The following is a 20,622-nucleotide window of genomic DNA, read 5'->3' on the forward strand; positions in this document are numbered from 1 at the left end:
GGAACTCTCAAATCTTGGAACTGTATACTTTCTCATCCTTGTTCAGAGTGAAGGAAGAGCGGTTTGCTTCTAGAAGCCCTGTCAGAGGACTGACGATCTTCTATTCAAGAATCCTCTTAACCCTCTCTGGCAAATCTCTCCTTAAGCCTTTCTAGGCAAATGGGGCAAGGCAGAGGTCCTAGAATCATTAATTGTGCCTAGGGAATGAGATTAAGCTGCTTAGTATAGGCCCAAGCTACATGCCCCCTTCTAGAGTTAGGTGTAGAGCCAGCTTTTTCAAAGCTCCAGGCTACACTGGCGAGGTATGGCTAGCCAAATGACAGTCAATAGTCATCAAGAGAAAGGGCAAAGGATGCTGGAGAGGCAACCACAGTAGTCACCAAAAACTTAACCCCATCTTATGTATGTTTTCTGTGGATTTGCTGGTACCAGTTATGAAGTAATTTCTATTTGTATAAAAATTTTTTATAGAACAGTTATTTTAAAAGGACTCAGTTTCCATGCAGATAATAGGAAAGCATTTTGTGGAACTTTTTTCTTTTTTTGCGGTTTGCGGGCCCGTCACCGCCGTGGCCCCTCCCCGCCGTGGCCCCTCCCGCTGCGTAGCACAGGCGCCAGACGCGCAGGCTCAGCGGCCATGGCTCACGGGACCAGCCGCTCCACGGCACGTGGGATCCTCCCGGACCGGGGCACGAACCCATGTCCCCCACATCGGCAGGCGGACTCCCAACCACTGCACCACCAGGGAAGCCCTTGTGGAACTTTTATGTTGTATTTTATCATGTAATAAAATTGACATTCTGAAAAATGAATACTCTGAAAATTGACAAAGGATACATAAATGCATATACCGTACACCTTTGTCATATGACATTGAAAGTAGCTTTATTTACTCATATGCTTTAATCTCCATTTCTACATGGCTGACTGGTTTTCTTGTTTTCTAATTTGTGTTAACTGTTACTTTACTGTGTCTAATTCTGCTGCTGTTGTTAACAGCTACGTTATTACTATGCTGACAATTGGTTCACATCATTACATGTGCATTTTGGGGCTGTAAAACCTATATGGTGATTAAATGCAAACCCAGATATCCTATATTTGAATAGCAGTTTTGGTCACTATTAGCTGAGTGATCCTGTGTGCAATAGATTTCTTAACTCCTCTATGGCTTAATTTCCTCATCTGTAAAGTGGGTTTAATAAATAACACCCATCTTATAGAGTAAGTTTGAACTTTAGAATGATAATACATGTAAAGCACTTAGTCCAGTTCCTGGCACAAAGTATCTGTTGAGTACGTTGGCTCATTCTATGATGATTACCTTGACTTGTATCAGTATACTGTTTAAATGTTCTCTGCTTTTGTGTATGTGTGCATGTGCCAGTATAATAAAATTAATGATATGAGTTTTAGTTTTTAGAGTAACAATAAAGACATCTGTTCTGCTTTAAAATGTTTTCCCTTCACTTTCCTAGGTAAGAAAGTCCTAATTTTTTTTTTTTTTTTTTTTTTTTGCGGTACGCGGGCTTCTCACTGTTGTGGCCTCTCCCATTGCGGAGCACAGGCTCCGGACGCGCAGGCTCAGCGGCCATGGCTCACGGGCCCAGCCGCTCCGCGGCATGTGGGATCTTCCCGGACCGGGACACAAACCCGTGTCCCCTGCATTGGCAGGCGGACTCTCAACTACTGCGCCACCAGGGAAGCCCGAAAGTCCTAATTTTTTTTTGTTTTGTTTTTTTGCGGTACGCGGACCTCTCACTGTTGTGGCCTCTCCCGTTGCGGAGCACAGGCTCCGAACGCACAGGCTCAGCGACCATGGCTCACGGGCCCAGCCGCTCCGCGGCATGTGGGATCTTCCCGGACCGGGACACAAACCCGTGTCCCCTGCATCGGCAGGCGGACTCTCAACCACTGCGCCACCAGGGAAGCCCCAGAAAGTCCTAATGTTTTAAAAGATTATTTCTTGTTTAAATTTTTTTAATTCATTTGAGAGTCTAATAAACATTGTTCTAGAAAGGAAAGAATTAATTCATGTAACATGTTTGGGAAAGCCATTTGGTTAATAAACAGGTTCTTAGTACTATTTTATATTAAAATCATCTTTTGTTTTTCAGCAAAATTCCTGCTTTTCTAAATGTAGTGGATATTGCTGGCCTTGTGAAAGGAGCTCACAATGGGCAAGGCCTGGGAAATGCCTTTTTATCTCATATTAGTGCCTGTGATGGAATCTTTCATCTAACACGTAAGTACAGTTGTTTATTTAATTGATTGATTTCATTATGATCCGTGTTTTCTTTCCATTATTGTGAAAGTAAAATTAATAAATAATTAATAAAATAAAGTTTGCTTAGCTTCACAAGGTGAATTGTGGATTTGTCTGTTGATTGTGACTTAATGTGATTAAGTATCATCTCCATATGAGAAGGCTTATTCCATAGTAATATGCTGTGTTGCTGTCATTTTGTAATTGAATTTTATCCCATTCTGGATTAGACCCATTGAAAAGTGTTTTTATGCAGAAGTACTTTTGTTGATTGTAAAGGCATTTTGAAATTTTCTTAACTTGTGGAATTTGTCTGCATTTTTGCTTTTCCATGTGTTGAAAAGGCAGAATTGATAGAGGAGGGGATACCGTTACTTCAGAGGAAAGAAAATCATCCAGGTTATTTACTAAAGATGAAAGGATTAAGGAGAGACTATAGATCAGCTAGTCCTTGATGGAGAGAGGGATATAAAGCAGAGAGAAAATAAGTAGAACTATATGTTGGTTTGTGTTCTTTTGACTGTAGAAGTGAACCAAGAACAAAGTAATTCTCTGACAAAATAGAAAGTTTTAGGTTAAGGCTCAGGTCAAGACTGTACTTTATGGTAATAATATTAATAATATTATAATGAGCAAACGAAGGAAACATAAATTAGAGGTGGGGTCTGGTTCAGTGCTTTTGTTTGTTACTGGCCCTTGACAGATAACTATAAACAATTGAGAGTGAGCATTTAGAAAATTTGAGTAATTTTTTGGTCATTTGAATTTAATTAAAATATTGTGCTAGTATTTATGTATGTCTTTTAAAAAATTCATTTGCCTAGTAATTCATTTTTATTGTATTTTACAAAAGCCCATAACAGGTAGTTTGAGAAGCACTGGTCTAGGTAGCTTTACTTGGATGAAGGTTTGGAGACACCTTCTGGAAGGGTTTGGAATGTAGGCAAAGAATAAGGTTATATGTTTGTGTGTGTGGGGTTTCAGTTATGTTGAGTAGTGTTACCTAATGTCTGTACATTGGCGGGAGCCTCTGTTTTCCTGACAGTTTGTTTTTTCACTGGTTCTGGTGACTGATGTGAGAGTTTCAAAGAGAGGATAGAATCAAGTGTGACAACTGGGTTTCTGGACTGGGCCAATTGAATGACTCTTGATGCTACTCACTGAGATGTTAAATACAGAAGGAGCAGCAAGTCTTGGCAGAGTCAAAGAGTTCAGTTTGGGACAGTTTTTTGAATGTGTACCAGGGACATCCAGATAGGGATGTCTTTAAGGAAGTAGTCTTGATAGGGCAGGTATGACAGGAGGATGGGGGCCAAGAGAACTGAAGGTTGGGGTGTGAGTGATTGAACTGATGTGTGGGATAGAGCTTACCATAGGGTAGCAGTGAAGGTAGGAAAGGACTGAAAAGTGGAAGGATCTATTTCCTGATGAGGTTCAGGAACAGGTATGTTGGCTGTAAGCGGGTGTGTGGTTGAGAGGGATATTTGACTTAAAATTTTCAGAGCTGGAGCAGTTTCGGGTGATGATAAGTTCCTGAGAATAGCCTGAAACCATTCATATATGTAATAAAGTCTTTGGTTTTGTTGTCTCTTGTATAATATTCATCTGATATGTTTTTCTAACCTTTAGGGGAAAATGAATTTGGTTAGGAGCATACATACTTTATTGTATTTCATTCAGGCTAAAGATATTGTTGTTAAGAAAGGGAAAAAAATCCAGTTAAACTAGGTAACATGCTTTCTTATAGTGATTGATTTGAAATATGTTAAACTGTGAAAATATGCACCTTAGAATTGATGAAATACAGTATATATTATTGTATAGTGCACAGAACACAGAATGATACATTTATAACAAGAATTTTTTAAAAACCTTTGTAGAATTACAGGCAATAACAAAGACTTGAAGAGAATAAAAGGATAAAGTGATTACTTTGAAGCTATGAAAAGTGAGAATTCTTTAATTCCAAATTATGGTATATTTTCATCTTCAACTGGTTATTAAATATGAGTGTGAAATAAAATTTTATCTTTAATATTACTCTTTATAAAGGTTATTTTCTTCAAACGTCTTAAAGTCACCAGAAATGCAGTTCATTTGTTTATTTAATATTCGTTAATTAAATAGTAAATGTTTTTTCTGTTCTGGGTGTTGGAAATATATAGTGGGTAGCAGAATCTAATACAGTTTCTCGTTTTATGAAGCTTCTAGTCTAGTGGTGGAAACAGATATTGATTAATAATGTTAATAAATGTGTAATTACATTATTGTATTTGGACTTAAAAAAAGACGTACTTGTGAATTGTTTACTTATTTGCTTATTATTAGCATGTTTGAAACTTGTTTTATTTCTTTACTTCATTTTAATTTTGGTGTGAAAAATCCATTTTTTATGTTAATATCTTTTAGTTTCTCTATTTTTAAAAATTAATTAATTAATTTACTTTTGGCTACATTAGGTCTTCATTGCTGCTCACGGGCTTTCTCTAGTTGCGGTGAGTGGGGGCTACTCTTTGTTGTGGTGCGAGGGCTTCTCATTGCAGTGGCTTCTCTTGTTACGGAGCACGGGCTCTAGGCATGCAGGCTTCAGTAGTTGTGGCACGTGGACTCGATAGTTGTGGTTCGCAGCCTCTAGAGCACAGGCTCGGTAGTTGTGGCGCACGGGCTTAGTTGCACCATGGCATGTGGGATCTTCCCAGACCAGGGATCGAACCTGTGTCCCCTGCATTGGCAGGCGGATTCTTAACCACTGTGCCACTAGGGAAGTCATCTATTTTTGTTTTATACAGTTGGTTTAAACTACTAAGGAAAGGGACAGTGTAGGATGATATGTATTCGTGTGTTCAGGGCACTGTAAAGCTTTTCATTAGAACTTCTGAAAACAGAGAGAAAAAATTTTTAATGGTAAGTTGTGGTTATTACAGAGTTTTAATTTATTAATGTTATGTTTCTCTCTGTTAGTTTGATTCTTAAAGGTTAATTTTCCCCTCACCTTGTTTATTTCCCTTGGTTATTAGATGGATGTAAATATATACCTTGCATCAAAAATTTATACTTGTTTTAAATGTAAATAGTTATTCTGACAGGTTTGTTGGCTTTAAATCTTTTTTTTTAACTTTTAAATCTAGTTATTTTAACAAGCACTCTTTTTAATTGAAGTATAGTTGACTTAAAAAATATAGTTTCAGGTGTACAATATAGTGATTCAATATTTTTATGTATTACACTTCATATAAAGATATAAAATACTGACTATATTCCCTGTACTGTACATTACATCCTTGTAACTTACTTATTTTATACCTAGTTGTTGGTACCTCTTAATGACTTTGAATCTTTAGACCACTCTGTTTTATTCATTTGACACATTATTTGTGGAGCTTCTCTTTTTAGTGTGCTAGATTCTAAGGGATGTAATGGTGAGTAAAAAGAAAATGACCCTCCTTTATGGAGTTTACAGTCCAGTGGAGGAGACAGACATTGAATAAATGGTCACATGAACACTAGATGTCATTCTCCAGTTGCGTACAGAGAACAGAGACAGTATATGTGTGTGTGTGTGTGTGTGTGTGTGTGTGTGTGTGTGTGTGTGGTGTTACCTTGAGGAAGTGATGATTTTGCTGAGAGGTAAAGGTTGGGTGAGGGCTAATAAGTTAGCAGCAGGAGGGAAGGAGAGATTGATTATTCAGAGTAAATGGCTTGTTTCAAAGGCCCTAGCACAATGAAGGAATTGTCAGCGTGGATAGGATTAATAACGAGGAGTAGAAGTGATGGAAAAGATCCTGGGAGGTAGCTGGGGATTCACCATGTCCACTATATTAAGGATTTTCTTCTCTGATGACTTAAGTATAAAATTTTGAATGGAGACTTGGGGCAGGGAGGCAGATTAAAGTGTTTACAGGAGTTATTCAGTTGAGTTGCATTTTTAATGTTTTTTTCCATACTTTTGTTTTATTGTATTTTTAAAGTTTTTTTGAGGTCTCATTAAATTTCTTTAATTTTTTATTGAAATATAGTTGATTTATAATGTGTTAGTTTTACGTGTACAGCACAGTGATTCAGTTATACATACATATTATACATGTATATATATGTGTGTGTGTGTGTGTGTGTGTATATATATATATATATATATATATACTTTTTTAGATTCTTTTCCCTTATAGGTTATTACAGAATATTGAGTATAGTTCCCTGTGCTATACAGTAGGTCCTTGTTGGTTATCTGTTTTATGTATATGTTAACCTCAAACTCCTAATTTATCCCTCTCCCCCCACCCCACTTCCCCTTTGGTAATCATAAGTTTGTTTCCTATGTCTGTTGATCTTTTTTTTTTTTTTTCAAGTTTCTGAAGACATTTATTTCCAACATAAAGGCAACATTTAACAGTTTGAAAATTCTTGGTCTAAAATTCACGTGACTATAGCTTTGGTCTCACAATCCCTGGTTTTAGAAACTTTTTGCATTGCTCTGTTATCTGTGGGTCTATTTTTGTTTTGTAAATAAGTTCATTTGTATCTTTTTTTTTTTTAAGATTCCACATATAAGCAATATCATATGATATTTGTCTTTCTCTGTCTGGCTTAACTTCACCTAGTATGATAATCTCTAGGTCCATCCATGTTGGTTGCTGCAAATGGCAATATTCTTTATTTACGGCTGAGTAATATTCCTGTGTGTGTGTGTGTGTGTACACACACACACACACACACACACACACACATATATATATATATACACATAGATACTATACACTATATCTTCTTTATCCATTCATCTGTTGATGGACATTTAGGTTGTTTTTATGTCTTGGCTATTGTAAATAGTGCTGCAGTGAACATCGGGGTGCATGTAGATTTTCAAATTATGGTTTTCTCTAGATATATGCCCAGGAGTGGGATCGCAGGTTCATATGGTAACTCTGCTTTTAGTTTTTTAAGGAACCTCCATACTGTTCTCCATAGTGGCTGTACCAGTTTATATTTCCACCTGTAGTGTAGGAGGTTTCCTTATTCTCCACACCCTCTCTAGCATTTATTATTTGTAGACTTTCTGAGGATGGCCATTCTGACTGGAATGAGGTGATACCTCATTGTAGTTGTGATTTGCATTTCTCAAATAATTAGCGATGTTGAGCATTTTTTCATGTGCCTGCAGTTATTTATCTGAGGTATATATTCCTTTCTTTGGTCTAAGTGTCAAACTGTTTTTGAATGTTGATGATGTTCTAAATAATCATCTTCCTACTTAATTATTCCCCCTTTCCCAAAGTATTTTGAACTTTTGAAATTCTGCAGAAATTATTTCTTGATCCAGATGTGTTACTCTTCAGCTGACTGCTTTTCAGGTTTCTTGAACCATACAGAACATTTTTTTAATGGTTTGCATGATTTAAAAAACTAAAAACTTTTAAAAAGTGGGAATTTCTCCATACTTTTGCCGTGTGGCACCTATGATTTTGGATAAACAACTCTGACTAGATATGGGTATGTTATACATTGCTAGTTATATGTATTAACTATAGAACAGAAATTCTTTATGAATTCATAATTTTCCTTTTTTTTTTTTGTTTTTGCTTTTCCTTACTTGATCATGTCATTGAGAAAGAAAAATAACAGTTTCCAGTGTTTGGGAAAAAATAAATAGAAATTAACATTCTAAAAATTACTTAATGGATTAACTGCTTTTGAAAACAAAACAGATACCCATTATACTTAGTATATATCACTTTTATGGAAAATTTTGTTGTGAAGATTTTGTTTTAAAAAGCTAAATACCGTGTTTGTTTATTTTAAAAGTTTTTTGAAGCAAACTATCCACATTTCCTTAATAGGTTAGTTATTCACATAAGCTGAGTTAGCTTTTTTATGAACCAAAAAAACTAGCCTTCATTCACTTTGAAGCAGAAACGCAGAGGTATGACGTTCAGGATATACTTTTCAAAGTGGTCTGTTAAAAATTAGTTACTGTTTAAATGACATTAAAGATAATAATGAAAGGGAAAATAAATCAGAATCATGTTAGCATAAAGCAACTATTTTATTTTTCTGCTATTTCAGTCTAGTGCCTAGAGTAAAGTGGAACGAATGTGGGTTTTAGAATCAAACCTGTGTAACTGTCAGTTCTTACTTTCTAGCTGTGTAACTGTGAAAAAGTAACACCTTGTCTTTGAACCTCAGTTTTCTCATGTAAAATGGGGATTGTAATACTGTACTTAAAGAATTATTTTGGAGTTTAAATAAACAATCATTCTGTGTGAGTGCAAATAGACTGTTATTTTTAATGCTGCTTCATTGTTTTTCTTGTGAACTTAGATTTTTAATTTCTACATTTTTTAAATTATAAATTAAAAAAATTGTGGTAAAGTGTTCATAACATAAAATTTGCAGTTTTAACCATTTTTGAGTGTACAATTCAGTGATGTTAAGTACATTCACATGTTGTGCACCCATCACCACCATCCATCTCCAGAACTTTTTCATTTTCCCAAATTGAAACTCTGTACCTATTAAACTGTAACTTCCAATTCCTTCTTCCCCCAGCCCCTGTCAGCCACTGTTCTACTTTCTGTTTCTGAATTTGACTACTCTAGGTACCTCATATGAATGGAATCATACAATATTTATCCTATTGTGACTGGCTTATTTCATGCTTCATTATTTAATTATTTTTTAATTTTTTGCGGTACGCGGGCCCCTCACTGTTGTGGCCTCTCCCATTGCGGAGCACAGCCTCCAGACGCACAGACTCAGCGGCCATGGCTCACGGGCCTAGCCGCTCCGCGGCATGTGGGATCCTCCCGGACTGGGGCACGAACCCGCGTCCCCCGCATTGGCAGGCGGACTCTCAACCACTGCGCCACCAGGGAAGCCCCCTGCTTTATTATTTTTTAACTGCTGCACCATTGTCCACAGTATGAAAGTACCAGAGTTTCTTGAATTAGTACTTCCTATTTGTGGGCATTTATTTATTTATTTTCCCAGCTTTATTGAGATATAATTGACATATAACATTGTCAACGTGATGATTTGATATATGTATGTATTGTGAAATGATTACCACAGTACGGTTAGTTAACACATCCATCACATCACATAATTAACATTTTTTGTGTGTGTTGAGAACATTTAAGATTATTCATTTAGCATCTTTCAAGCATGCAATAGAGTATTGTTAACTATAGTCACCATGCTTTACATTAGACACCAGAACTTAGGCATCTTGTGACTGGAAGTTTGTACCCTTTGACCAGCATCTCCCCATTTCCCCCACCCCAGCCCCTGGGGTCTACTCTCTGTAGCCACCAGTCTACTCTCTCTGTTTCTTTGAGTTTGGCTTTTTTAGATTCCACATGTAAGTGAGATCATACAATATTTGTCTCTCTTTGACTTATTTCACTTAGCATACTGTATGGGCATTATCATTTCTGACTTTTTTTTTTTTTTAACAGAATGTTGTTAATGGAATTCTTATACAGGTTTTTTTGTTTGTTTTTGGTACATGTCTGGGTATTTCTCTAAGAGATGCCTAGAAGTGTAATTACTAGGCCAATGGGTATATACACTTAGAATTCTATCAGATACATCCAAATTCTCCTCCTTTATCTCCAAGGGGATAATAGTGTTTTAATTTTTTGAATAATTTTAGACAGGTCATATATTGGAATAGGTAAAACATTTACATGGTTCAAAAAGAAAATTGATGTAACATTGGGGTATACATTGAGAAATCTTTTTCCTACTCACATTCTGATTCCTCTGTCTTGCCTTTATAAGTGAGGCATTTATTAGTTTTTTGTGTTATTTTTTAGAGCAAGGCTTGGGGAATTTTTTTCTTTAGTGGGGCAGATAGTAAACATTTTGCTCTGTTGCATGTTCTTTGTGTCTGTGTGTGTTTGCAGCACTTCAAAAAGTGTAACAATCATTCTTAGCTCTAAGGTCATACAAAAATAGGGCACAAGCCTTAGTTCGCTGATCTCTGTTCTAGAGTTTGTTCATACAATGCAGACACATGGGGATATATTATATGTGTCATCTTCGTGAAAATACTTTTATCAGTCTTTTCCTTTGATTTCTTCTATTACCTTTATACTTAGAAAGTTCTTATCCTTCTCATAATCAGGTAAATATTCACAACTGTTTTTTTCTAGTTGATTTTCCATTATTTTTTTTTGAGATAGAAAATACAGTAAAGTATAAAATTCACAAATCTGAAGTGCATAGCTGGATGCATTTGTACATGTATATACACTTGTGTAACGACCACATAGATCAAGGTAGAGAACATTTCTGTCACCCTTCCCAGTCAGTTCCCCACTCAGGGTAATCACTGTTCTGACTTACATCATCATTGATTAGTTTTGCTTATTCTTGAACTTCTTATAAATGTAATCGCACATTCTGTATTCTTTTGTGCCTTCCCCCTTTCTCTCGCCATAATGTCTGTGAGATTCATCCCTATTGGGTATATCGATATTGATAATTTGTAGTTTTGTTAAGTTAGAAATTTGGATTTTATCCACTTCATGGATAATATACAGGATTATGTCACTTAGTTAACAGAGTTGATGCTCTATCAACTATGTATGAACACATTCTGAACAGATTTTAGTGGGAAGAAGTTTGGGGCAAAAAGAACTGCCAGGAGGTTCTTATAGTATTTCACGAAAGAAATAATGAGGACTGGATTTCAGAAAACTGTCAGTGACAGTTGAAGGGAAAGCAAATTTGAGAGACTTTGTGAAGAAGGGATAGGCTTTTCTTACATCTCGCGTAAACAGGAGTCTCTTCAAATAAAACTGTTTGCCAAAGATTCAGTGCAGAATAGGGAAACAGTGACAATATTATGGGAAGCAAATTCTTTTGAAATTCATATACATGCAGTAACTTGTAACAGGTTTTCTATTTAGAAAAATGATTATTTTTTTCTCTAGGGTTTTGTGAGCCGTATGACTTGTTTTAGAAGGAATGTAACTTCCTATTGTTAAATTTTTAAAGCTTTGAACATGACGAGGCTATTGATTTCACTGAATCCTTAGCTTTTTAAAGCTGGCATTAGAAGTTTTGAAGTGATTTTTCAATAGGAAGCTAAGGTGTTTGTGTGTTATCTGAAGGACAGCACCTTTGGCTCTATCGTTGCACCTACTGTCAAGCTGTTTATAGATAAAACTTGTTAGTTTCTCAGCAGCTACTTAGAGATAAGACCTTGTAGACTGGAAACAAAGGTTCTGTTTTCTGAGGTATGGGACAGTTTTGTTCCCAATTTAGAAATATATAGGAGGTCCAGATTTATAGAACTGCTAATTATAAAGTATGTAATCATTTATAGTTATAGGAAAGAAAATTTCAAATACAACTTGATTATTTTCAGCTAAATTGGTATGTGTTTGCGTGTGCGTGTATTATGTTGGTAGTGATGATGGGAGGGTGGGGTATGTGGTGCCCTGTTCTTTCCAGAGTTCTGTTCTCCAGTTGCTTGTTAAAGGGATAAAATGTAGGGAACCTGGGATGACTATACAGCCAGCATGTTTTTAAACTACCTCTTCAGGGTATGAACAGGCAGTTATGGCATGGCAAGCACTTCAGCATTAACATTATTAGCCTGTCTGAATTGTTTTGGCATTTTATTTTGATGTCCAGAAGAAGAGACGTGATTATTCAGTACCTAGTATGAATTAGGTACTATGGTCGATTCGTTCTAATATATTATTCTATTTAATCTTAACAATTCTGCAGGATTGGTGTTATCCCAGCTGTACAGATGAGGATACTGAGAGAGAGAGGCTAAGCAGTTTTGCTAGGGTACATAGCTAGTATACTGCGCATAGAGTCCATCCTTATTCTCTCTCTTTATTTGGCCGAGCAGCGTGGCTTCTGGGATCTTGGTTCCCCCACCAGAGATAGAACCCGGACCCAGCAGTGAAAGCGCCGAGCCCTAACCACTGGGATGCCAGGGAACTCCCCCATCTTTCTTCTTTAAGTCCTTTTTTCTTTCCAGGTTTTCACCATACCACACTGCTTTTGTACATTTTTAGATCTAAATGTTTAGGATCTGTGGGACTTCCCTGGTCGTCTGGTGGTTAAGACTCTGCTTCCACTGCAAGGGGCGTGGGTTCAAATCCTGGTGGGGGAAGTGAGATCCTGCATGCCGCGCGGTGCGGCCAAAAAAAAAAGCGTTTAGGATCCATATAGTAAACATGTTCAAGATCCATGTATTTGTGTGTGTGTGTGTGTGTGTGTGTGTGTGTGTGTGTGTGTGTGAAAGAGAGAGAAAGAAAATTCAAGTGCTTGGTATACATTGTTTTTCAGAGACTACCTGCTCTGCACAGTAGTGACCTACAGGTATAACTGGAGACTTTTCTGAAGAGACAGGTGCCGTATAGTGATTTTAAAAGAATTAGGTTATAGTTTTATTCTTTTGTTGCCAGGAAATATTATTAAGTACTTACTATGTGCCAGGCTCTGTGCTAAGTGGTTTTTGTGAGGAATTTCATTCAATTCTCAGAACAAGTCAGAAGTAGGTACAGAGGGGTTAGAACATCTGTCCAAGGTTACATAGCTGGTAGATGGTATAGTTGGGAGTAGTACTCAGTAAGGCAAGTCTGACTCCAAAACCTGCACCATTAGCCTTTGTACCAGTGCTGACCAATAGAAATATAATGTGAGCTATGTATCTAATTAAAATTTTCTGATAGCCACATTAAAAAAGTAAAAAGTGAAATTAACTTTAATAACATATATTTAATCTATCAAAAATATTATTTCAGCATGTAGTCAATATGAAAAATTATTGATATATTTTTGGTGCCATGTCTTTGAAATCTGGTGTGTAATTTATACTTAGAGCACATCTCCGTTTGGACTAGCCACATTTCAAGTATTTTATAGCCTCATGTGGCTAGTGGCTATAGTATTAGATAGCTCAGCTCTACACTATATTCATAGAAAGAAATTTGAAGAGATACATCAAACTGTTCATAGGTTTTTGGGAGAATAGAATTGGGATGGAGAGAGAGGTGGGTGACTTTCCTTTTTAGATCCTTGGCTTTTTAAAAAGTGAGCATGTATTACTCTGATTTTTAAAACATGAGGAATTTTCTTATTTAAATACCAATATAAGGTATGCACAAATGATTCAAATAAAATTCTCAGGAGTTCTGTATTAAATTAAGGAGAAGATGGCTTTGGCTTAGAATGCAGTGATTCAGGAGTTGTCAGTGATCTTCTGCCATCTCTGTAAAATGTTTGATTTTTAAGCTGGGCTAATCAAGTTAGTTCTGCCAGGATGATTTAGTTAAGAATTTTACTCTCAGGTAACTAAATTAGTGGGTTCTGTTGTTAAAGAAGTACTTCATTGAGAGCTCCCACACATTATATTTGTATGGTCTGTTCTGCCATAAAAATACTTGCGTTTCACAGGGAGATCAGCTTGGTGCTTTGTGACCACCTAGCGGGGTGGGATAGGGAGGGTGGGAGGGAGACGCAAGAGGGAGGAGATGTGGGGATATATGTACACGTATAGCTGATTCACTTTGTTAGAAAGCAGAAACTAACACACCATTGTAAAGCAATTATACTCCAATAAAGATGTTAGAAAAATAATTTATACAACATCTATACTGCATAATATTTTGCAGTCTTTAAAAATGTTAATGTAACTCTGTGGTCATTGAATGAAAATACCATCACCATATATTATTACATGCAGACATAAGACTGCGAAAGAACATTTATAATGTGATCTTATTTTTAGTAAAATACAAACACATAGAAAATCTGCAAAAATATATGCAAAAATGCTAGCAATAGTTACATTTTGTTAGAGGGAATATAAGTAATTTTCACTGCTTTTTTTCCTGCCTTTCTGTTGTCACAAATGTTCTCAAACTAAATATATTCTGGCCAGGTATTATTTTGTAATTAGAAAAATAGCCTGTAAGCCTGGTTTTATTTTGAAAGAAAAGAAAGATAATGTAGTTCTGAAAATTAATTTTGATTATTTTCAAAAATATTTTTCTCTGTTTGAATCTTTAGCAGACAAAAAACCCCTGTAAGTAATTTAGAAGGAAAACAAAATGAAAGAATTTCATAGAGTAAAAATACCTAAGATTTTCCAGTTTTATTTTATTTTGTTTACATTATATACTAATTCCACATTCCATCACTCCCTTTTTCTTTCATGTTTTCCACAAATCCTACTGTCTCTGTCACCTTTAAGTGAATACATTTTGGGTAAGAAAAAAAATGTGCATTTCTAAGATACCTTACTGTTATGTAGTGAAAGTGTGTGTGTGTGCGTGCGTGTGTTTGTGTGTGTGTGTGTGCGTGTGTGTGTGCGTGTGTGTGTGTGTGTGTGTGTGTGTGTGTTGAGGGGAGAAGAGGAGGCTGTGGGGAAGTCAGGACTGCCTTTATACCTTTTTGTTCTAATAACAAACTAATTCCTTTTTGTGCAGGTATCTCTTCCCCCATTCCATGTATTCTTGGTAAGGCGATATTATCCAGCTTCCTCCTTCTACCCTGGGAGGTTGTGGGAGCTTTATCTGTGCCCTTGCCAGGTAGAGCCAGGAATTGGCCCCCTAACCTGAGCTGGGCTTTGAACGATGAAAAGATTGGGTTAAGGTCATTGAGAGCTCATTATTTCATTTCATCTGGGTTTTTTTCCCCCCAAGAGTAAGAATGATAATAGGAAAAGAAACATGGTCTTCTAAATAGATTCTTAACATTTTTATTGTCTTTACACCAGTTGTTTTAATATGCCCAGTGCAGTCCTCTAAACAAAATTCCTTTGTTAATTTGTCAAAGCAAAGGGAAACCCTTGCTAGCCATGCCAGCCCATTGTTGTTTGAGATATAATCAGTAGCCATCTACTTGATATCAAAAAGTATTCCCTTAAAATAGATTGAATTATGTGCAATTTAGGTACAAAAACTTGTGCTTTAGAAAAAAATTAGTGTCATTCCATAGTCCACATAAAATTGTAAGTTAATTATGTATTTATCCTCACCCCCTTTCCATCATCTCTAATAAGAAGGCAGTTTTGGTTTTATCAGATTTCACTCTATTTCTTTTCTTTTCTTTAAAATCTGAAAGCATATATGCTTATTTTCTTCTCCTGATTACAGGGAGGAATTTAGTTTCTATTTGAATTTACTTTCCAATGTTTATTTTCCTTAAAAAAAGGAGTCTACGTCAGTAAGTAGAATATTTCCATTTAGGGAATAATTGCTAATTGTAGTTCGATTTTGATGTCATTTCTTTTTATTTTGAAAGATCTCTGCAGTTTTATAATTCTTAGGAAGTGTGTCTGTCATTCCCCCACACCCCAGGATGATTTTAAACCCTTGACCGATTTTACTTCTCTTTTGGGCTTACCGTTCTCAAACTGGGCAGACAAATTCTTACGGGATAGAATTAAGATTAATCTATGTAGATGATTTCTGTGCAGATGGTTAGAATTTTTGGCCAGGAAAAATAAAGCCTTATCCTTTCTCCTTTGTTATCAATGGCAGACGCGTCTTCACTCAGTTTTGTATTGCAGTTACTCTATATCTGTTTAAATTTCATATGCCTAAATTGCTTAGTTAGAGCTTTAACAGTAAGATTCCAGAGGGCTCCTATAGTTTTGTTGCCTGTGTTTGCTAAAAAGGGATGAAGGTAACATTGATGGAAGAAATAGGTTTTAAGTTGCCTTTCTAGTTGTAACCCTCAAGGCACTACCACTTTATTGAACTGCTAAATGAGAAGGTGAAAAGGCTTTCATTTAATTGCCATCCCCCCTTTTAGGTTAAGTTAGGTGTTTATATGTTTTGTAAATCACCTTTAATTACCATGAACATAAATTACTGTTTTTCAAGAGACCACCTCCCCCCTTCCTCACAAGCACGTCATTTAAGAGTTTAAAATGAGTCACGCATTTTTGCCTAAACACAAATTGCCAATATAAAGCTGTCTTTGATTGTATCCTAAAATAATGGGTTTTTTTTCCTTTGGGTCCTGTAATTTTCTTTTTCAGCAGTATTTATTAAATTAATCTAGTATTGGATTGCAGTAAACAATCTGACCAAAAAACATATGTTTCCTTTGTTTCTTCGGTACAAATTCAATGGGTTAAGTAATTATGCAGTGGTTCTCATCTACATATACAATGCATTCTAATAATCAACTTCTGTTTACTGTGGAAATAATGCAGCAGTAGGAAACAGTTCCTTCTAGTTTGCATTGTAATATTGTATACATTGTAATGTTGTATGCAGTAATCTACTAGCTGTTTACAATTTAATTGCTTGAACATATCCTCATATTCATGGTGGTCTTATATCTACTTTAGGTGCTTGAGGCGTTCTCATTTTTTTTCTAGATTGTCTTTTCCAACATGTTTTAGAGGTCTCCTTTCCTGTCCTCTGCTCAAAATAGCAACTATATGGATTCTTTTTAAAACTCTTCTCTCACTAACGAGTTGAAATCACTCAGGGATGGAAGGGCAACTTCTAAGGTCCTGGAGAGTCTCTTGATCTTTTAAACATTAAATTTTGAACCACATTTTTCTTAGTTGTCAGAACATTGTCATTATGTTAAGTTAAAAATGTAAGTTTGAGACTGATTTGGTTTTGAAAACCAGTGTATTCATTGTTATACTTGACTTGCATGAATGAAATCAGATGAACACTTGTTTTTTATCACAGTGTGAGTCTTCAATTTCCTCATAACTTGTCCCTCTGCAGATTTGACATTGACACCCATAACCGCCCATTGTGGACCTGATACAGTTTTCCTGCATCAGTGACTTAAAATTTTGAGGTTACGGGTTGCCAGCCGAGGCAGTTGAGGGAAAGGCAGGGCTTCCTCTAAGGACTGTAGGTTGTGTAGCAGCACTAGTCCTTTGGAACTGGAAGATTCCTCTTCTCTCCACTGGTGAGGTCAAGGTGTCTCCTCAGAACCCCCAGGCTGCCCGTGAACCTGGAATTATCTTGTCCAGGTCTGTGACGTCTCCTTCCTGGTGCATCTTCTCCTCCCACCCTAACCCTGTCTTTGCTGTCCTTGCTCCCAGTGTAGGAGGGAGGAAGGAACGTTGCCTGGCTGGCCTGGATTTGACTGACTCAGTTCTTGCCATTGGGACCTAAAGAAGACCCCGTTGTTCCACCAGACGTTTAGATATTTTGCACATCACATAGGAAAAGAGTTGGGTCAGGTGAAGGTGGTTTTGTTCCTCTTCCCCCTTCCCTGAGTTGAAAGGGACAACTGTGTCCACCTTCTCTTTAGGCCAGTTGTGAAGGTCTTCTCTTGTATGCCAGGGTGTCAGATGGATAGAACTGAAACAATGGTTATACATTAATTTATAGCTTTCTGAGAATAGTGTTCTCCCTCACCCGCAACTAAATTTATTGTTCACATTTTAATAAAGCTTTAGTGTGAAAATGTAGGGGGTTGAATGTACTCCACCCATTTTCCTAATTTGTTTTTTCCATTTTTGTGTATTCAGACTGAATTCTGATTTGTGTATTATGAGTAAAATGTTTGGGAAAAAACTAATTTAAATTATTTTGAATACAATTTTTAAAAACAATTGAAACATTGGTATATTAAGGGTTACAGTCAGACCAAGTGCTGATATTTTATTTTAAAGAACTGAGGAAAATAAAGCCCCATTAAGGAACTTTACTGCAGGTTTTGATTTTAAATATAGAACCCCAGTCTTATTATAATCACCATTTAGATATGATCTGCTATTTATAAACTCATGGTTGTATTAATAGGAAGGAATCAGTTGAGTAACAGGGAAAGGAATTTATTGAGTTAGGAGGAGGCGCTTTACAGCGCTCTCATTTGATTCTCCCAAGAACCCTATGAGTTAGATCTTATTAGCCCATTTTAGAAATGAGGAAACTGAGTCTCAGGGAGTTTAAATAACTTTGGAAAATCACACAGCTACTGAGTGGCAGAGTGAAGATTTTTAGCAAAACCCATACTTTAATTGCTACCCTATGTTTACTTCCTAAAGCTATTTTATTGCTTAAAATTATATCATAAAATATTTTTCTTGTTTTAGAATAGCTTTAATATTAATAATTTTTAATGAGAGGATAATATTGTCAGTGATCTATGATTTATCATTTCCTAGATACTGAATATGTTTTCAGTTATTCTACTATGATAGATAACTCTCAGTGAGTGAATATTCATGTCTTTTTGCCTTTATTGTATTATTTGCTTAAGAAATATTTATTGGAGAGAAATTAATGAATCAAAGGATACACTTCTTTTACATTTCATTTCTTGCTAGCCATTGCCATGTTGATTTTCAATAGGGTTTCTTGAATTTGCTTTTTATAGAGATTACCATACCCCATTTAACCAACTGTAAATACCCGTTGTACAGCGTATATTGGGAACAACTTAAAGTGTACATAAATCAGTGAAATAAGATTACATGGTAACTATTTACCCTATGGAGAGTAAAGGGGAAAAGCTGAGTGACTTTGATAAGAAAACAGTTGGCGAAGCCCCAAGAGTGGGACTGTTCCTAGAGAACAGTTGTTGGAAGAGAATGGAGGAGCTTGAACGCACTGGAATTTACCAGGGGATTGGTTTGTACCTGGTTTGCTTTTCTTGGCAGGGTTTTGTGGTTAATCTCTGAGTTAAATTTGATGTAAATTAAGACCAGACTATAATTTGAATTTGAATTTGAATCCTTCTTTGTTATAATCCGTTTTTGTTCTTTCTGTCAGCCTTTCTTTGCTAACATTGTAATTCGTGGATGAGAATTTTAAAGTTTGCTTCGTTTGACTTGAGAGGCATTAGGAGACTGGCATATTTTACTTGCAAATAGAAGATTTAGACTGAGTATTTACATAGAAGGATTATGTTATAAGCATCACTATGTTTTTTCACTAAATGACTTGTTAGGTAATATTTTATTAGGAAATAAATGAAGGAAACAAAGTTAATGTTATTTCAGATGGTATACTTAACCCTGGTGTCTGTGAAAATATATGTACATATTTATATATTGTATTTTCCTATCATTTTTGATAACTGTCCCATACCAGCTAAGGCAGAGTGGTAGCTAATCTTTACTGGCCTGATGATGATATCCCTTGACAGTGGTGGAAGGAACTGTTCTGCCCAGCATTTTCCTGTCATCTCCTTTCTTTCCCTTTACATGACATGAAGAATTACAAGTACTATTACCAGAAGCTTTATTTATTGAGGATTAATATGTTATAGGCAGCATCTGAAAGCTTTATTATTACATCTGTTACCTCATTTAATTTTTCACAAGGTTTACTTGAAGTATGCACTACTATTCCCATTTTACATACTAGAGAAACAATTAGAGAGGTTAAATAACTCAGGTTAGTAAATGGCAGAACTGGAAGTTGAATTTGGGCTCTTTGATCTAAAGCCCTTCCTTTTAACCATTATCTCATGTACATTTTTAGTTAAATTGACTATAAATGGTACCATGTTTCAAGTCTTTAGTCTCCTTTGCCTTAGAACCTAGTTATTTCAAGGAAATCTTCACATTCTGTTTTTGAACAAAGTACTCATGGTAATTACTTTGAGGTTCACAAGCATTTCTTAGGGATAGAGTTCAGAGGGAAAGAGAGATCTCGTTTAGTCAGAGAAGTTGTGATTTTGCTTGGTTCGTAAAGATAGATGTTTTGTGTGGGTTTCTTTGAAGGTGATTTATGTATGGTAAGGGAAATACGGTTGGAAAGTGCATGCTTACTGTTTATTAGCATCAATGTATCAGTATTTTATCTGGACTTTAAAAAATGTATTTAAAGGTTACAGGATCTTATTTTTACTAAATAAGAATTCCATTGAAACACTTTTCTGACTTGAGCTTTTTCCCCCCTCTTGGGCATTTGGGTGGAATACAAAAAAATTGGGATATATTGGCATTTTCCTAGGATAAAGTTGGCACAATAGTGAGATGGTTCATTGGCATCCTCTAAAGGCGATTGGTGATACTTTTTGGATCTCTTTTGATACCACACTAGTAGTCTTTGATAGTTTTATGCTATCTGGTATGATATGAAGGATGTTCCTGGCTTATCTCTTCTATTTCCTGCCCCAGGTCTGGAAACAGCACAGTGTCCAAAGAATGCTGGTTCCTTTTTCTAACTGCTGTAGTCTTTCTCACTCAGCTATCTCTCTTTATATCCCCTAGAGAAATTCATTTTTTTAAAAAAGAATGCAATTCTTTGTCTCCATGTGGAAAGGTGGAAAATTATCTTTAAAAGAGTGGGGATTAATAACCTCTAAAGCAGCAGTTCTCAAACTTTTTGGTCTGAAGACTCTTTTATATTCTTAAAATTATTAAATATACCGAAAACTTGTGTTTATGTAGGTTA

The 20,622-nt window shown here is 36.0% G+C and overlaps 1 protein-coding gene across 2 annotated transcripts in view; it reads left to right on the forward strand.

Moving 5' to 3' along the window:
* The window catches only part of OLA1 (Obg like ATPase 1), a 167,668-nt gene that overhangs the window by 28,786 nt on the left and 118,260 nt on the right, over positions 1-20,622 (forward strand). The window contains exons 4-5 of one of the 2 annotated variants that reach the window (XM_033860010.2): positions 2,118-2,245; positions 4,726-4,761. In XM_033860010.2, the coding sequence (XP_033715901.1) occupies positions 2,118-2,245; positions 4,726-4,761 (164 nt within the window). The remainder of the gene's footprint in view (positions 1-2,117; positions 2,246-4,725; positions 4,762-20,622) is intronic. The other variant, XM_019922566.2, reaches the window with a different exon arrangement.

This window comes from Tursiops truncatus, chromosome 7 (genome assembly GCF_011762595.2).
Source record: "Tursiops truncatus isolate mTurTru1 chromosome 7, mTurTru1.mat.Y, whole genome shotgun sequence".
Taxonomy (NCBI): domain Eukaryota; kingdom Metazoa; phylum Chordata; class Mammalia; order Artiodactyla; family Delphinidae; genus Tursiops; species Tursiops truncatus.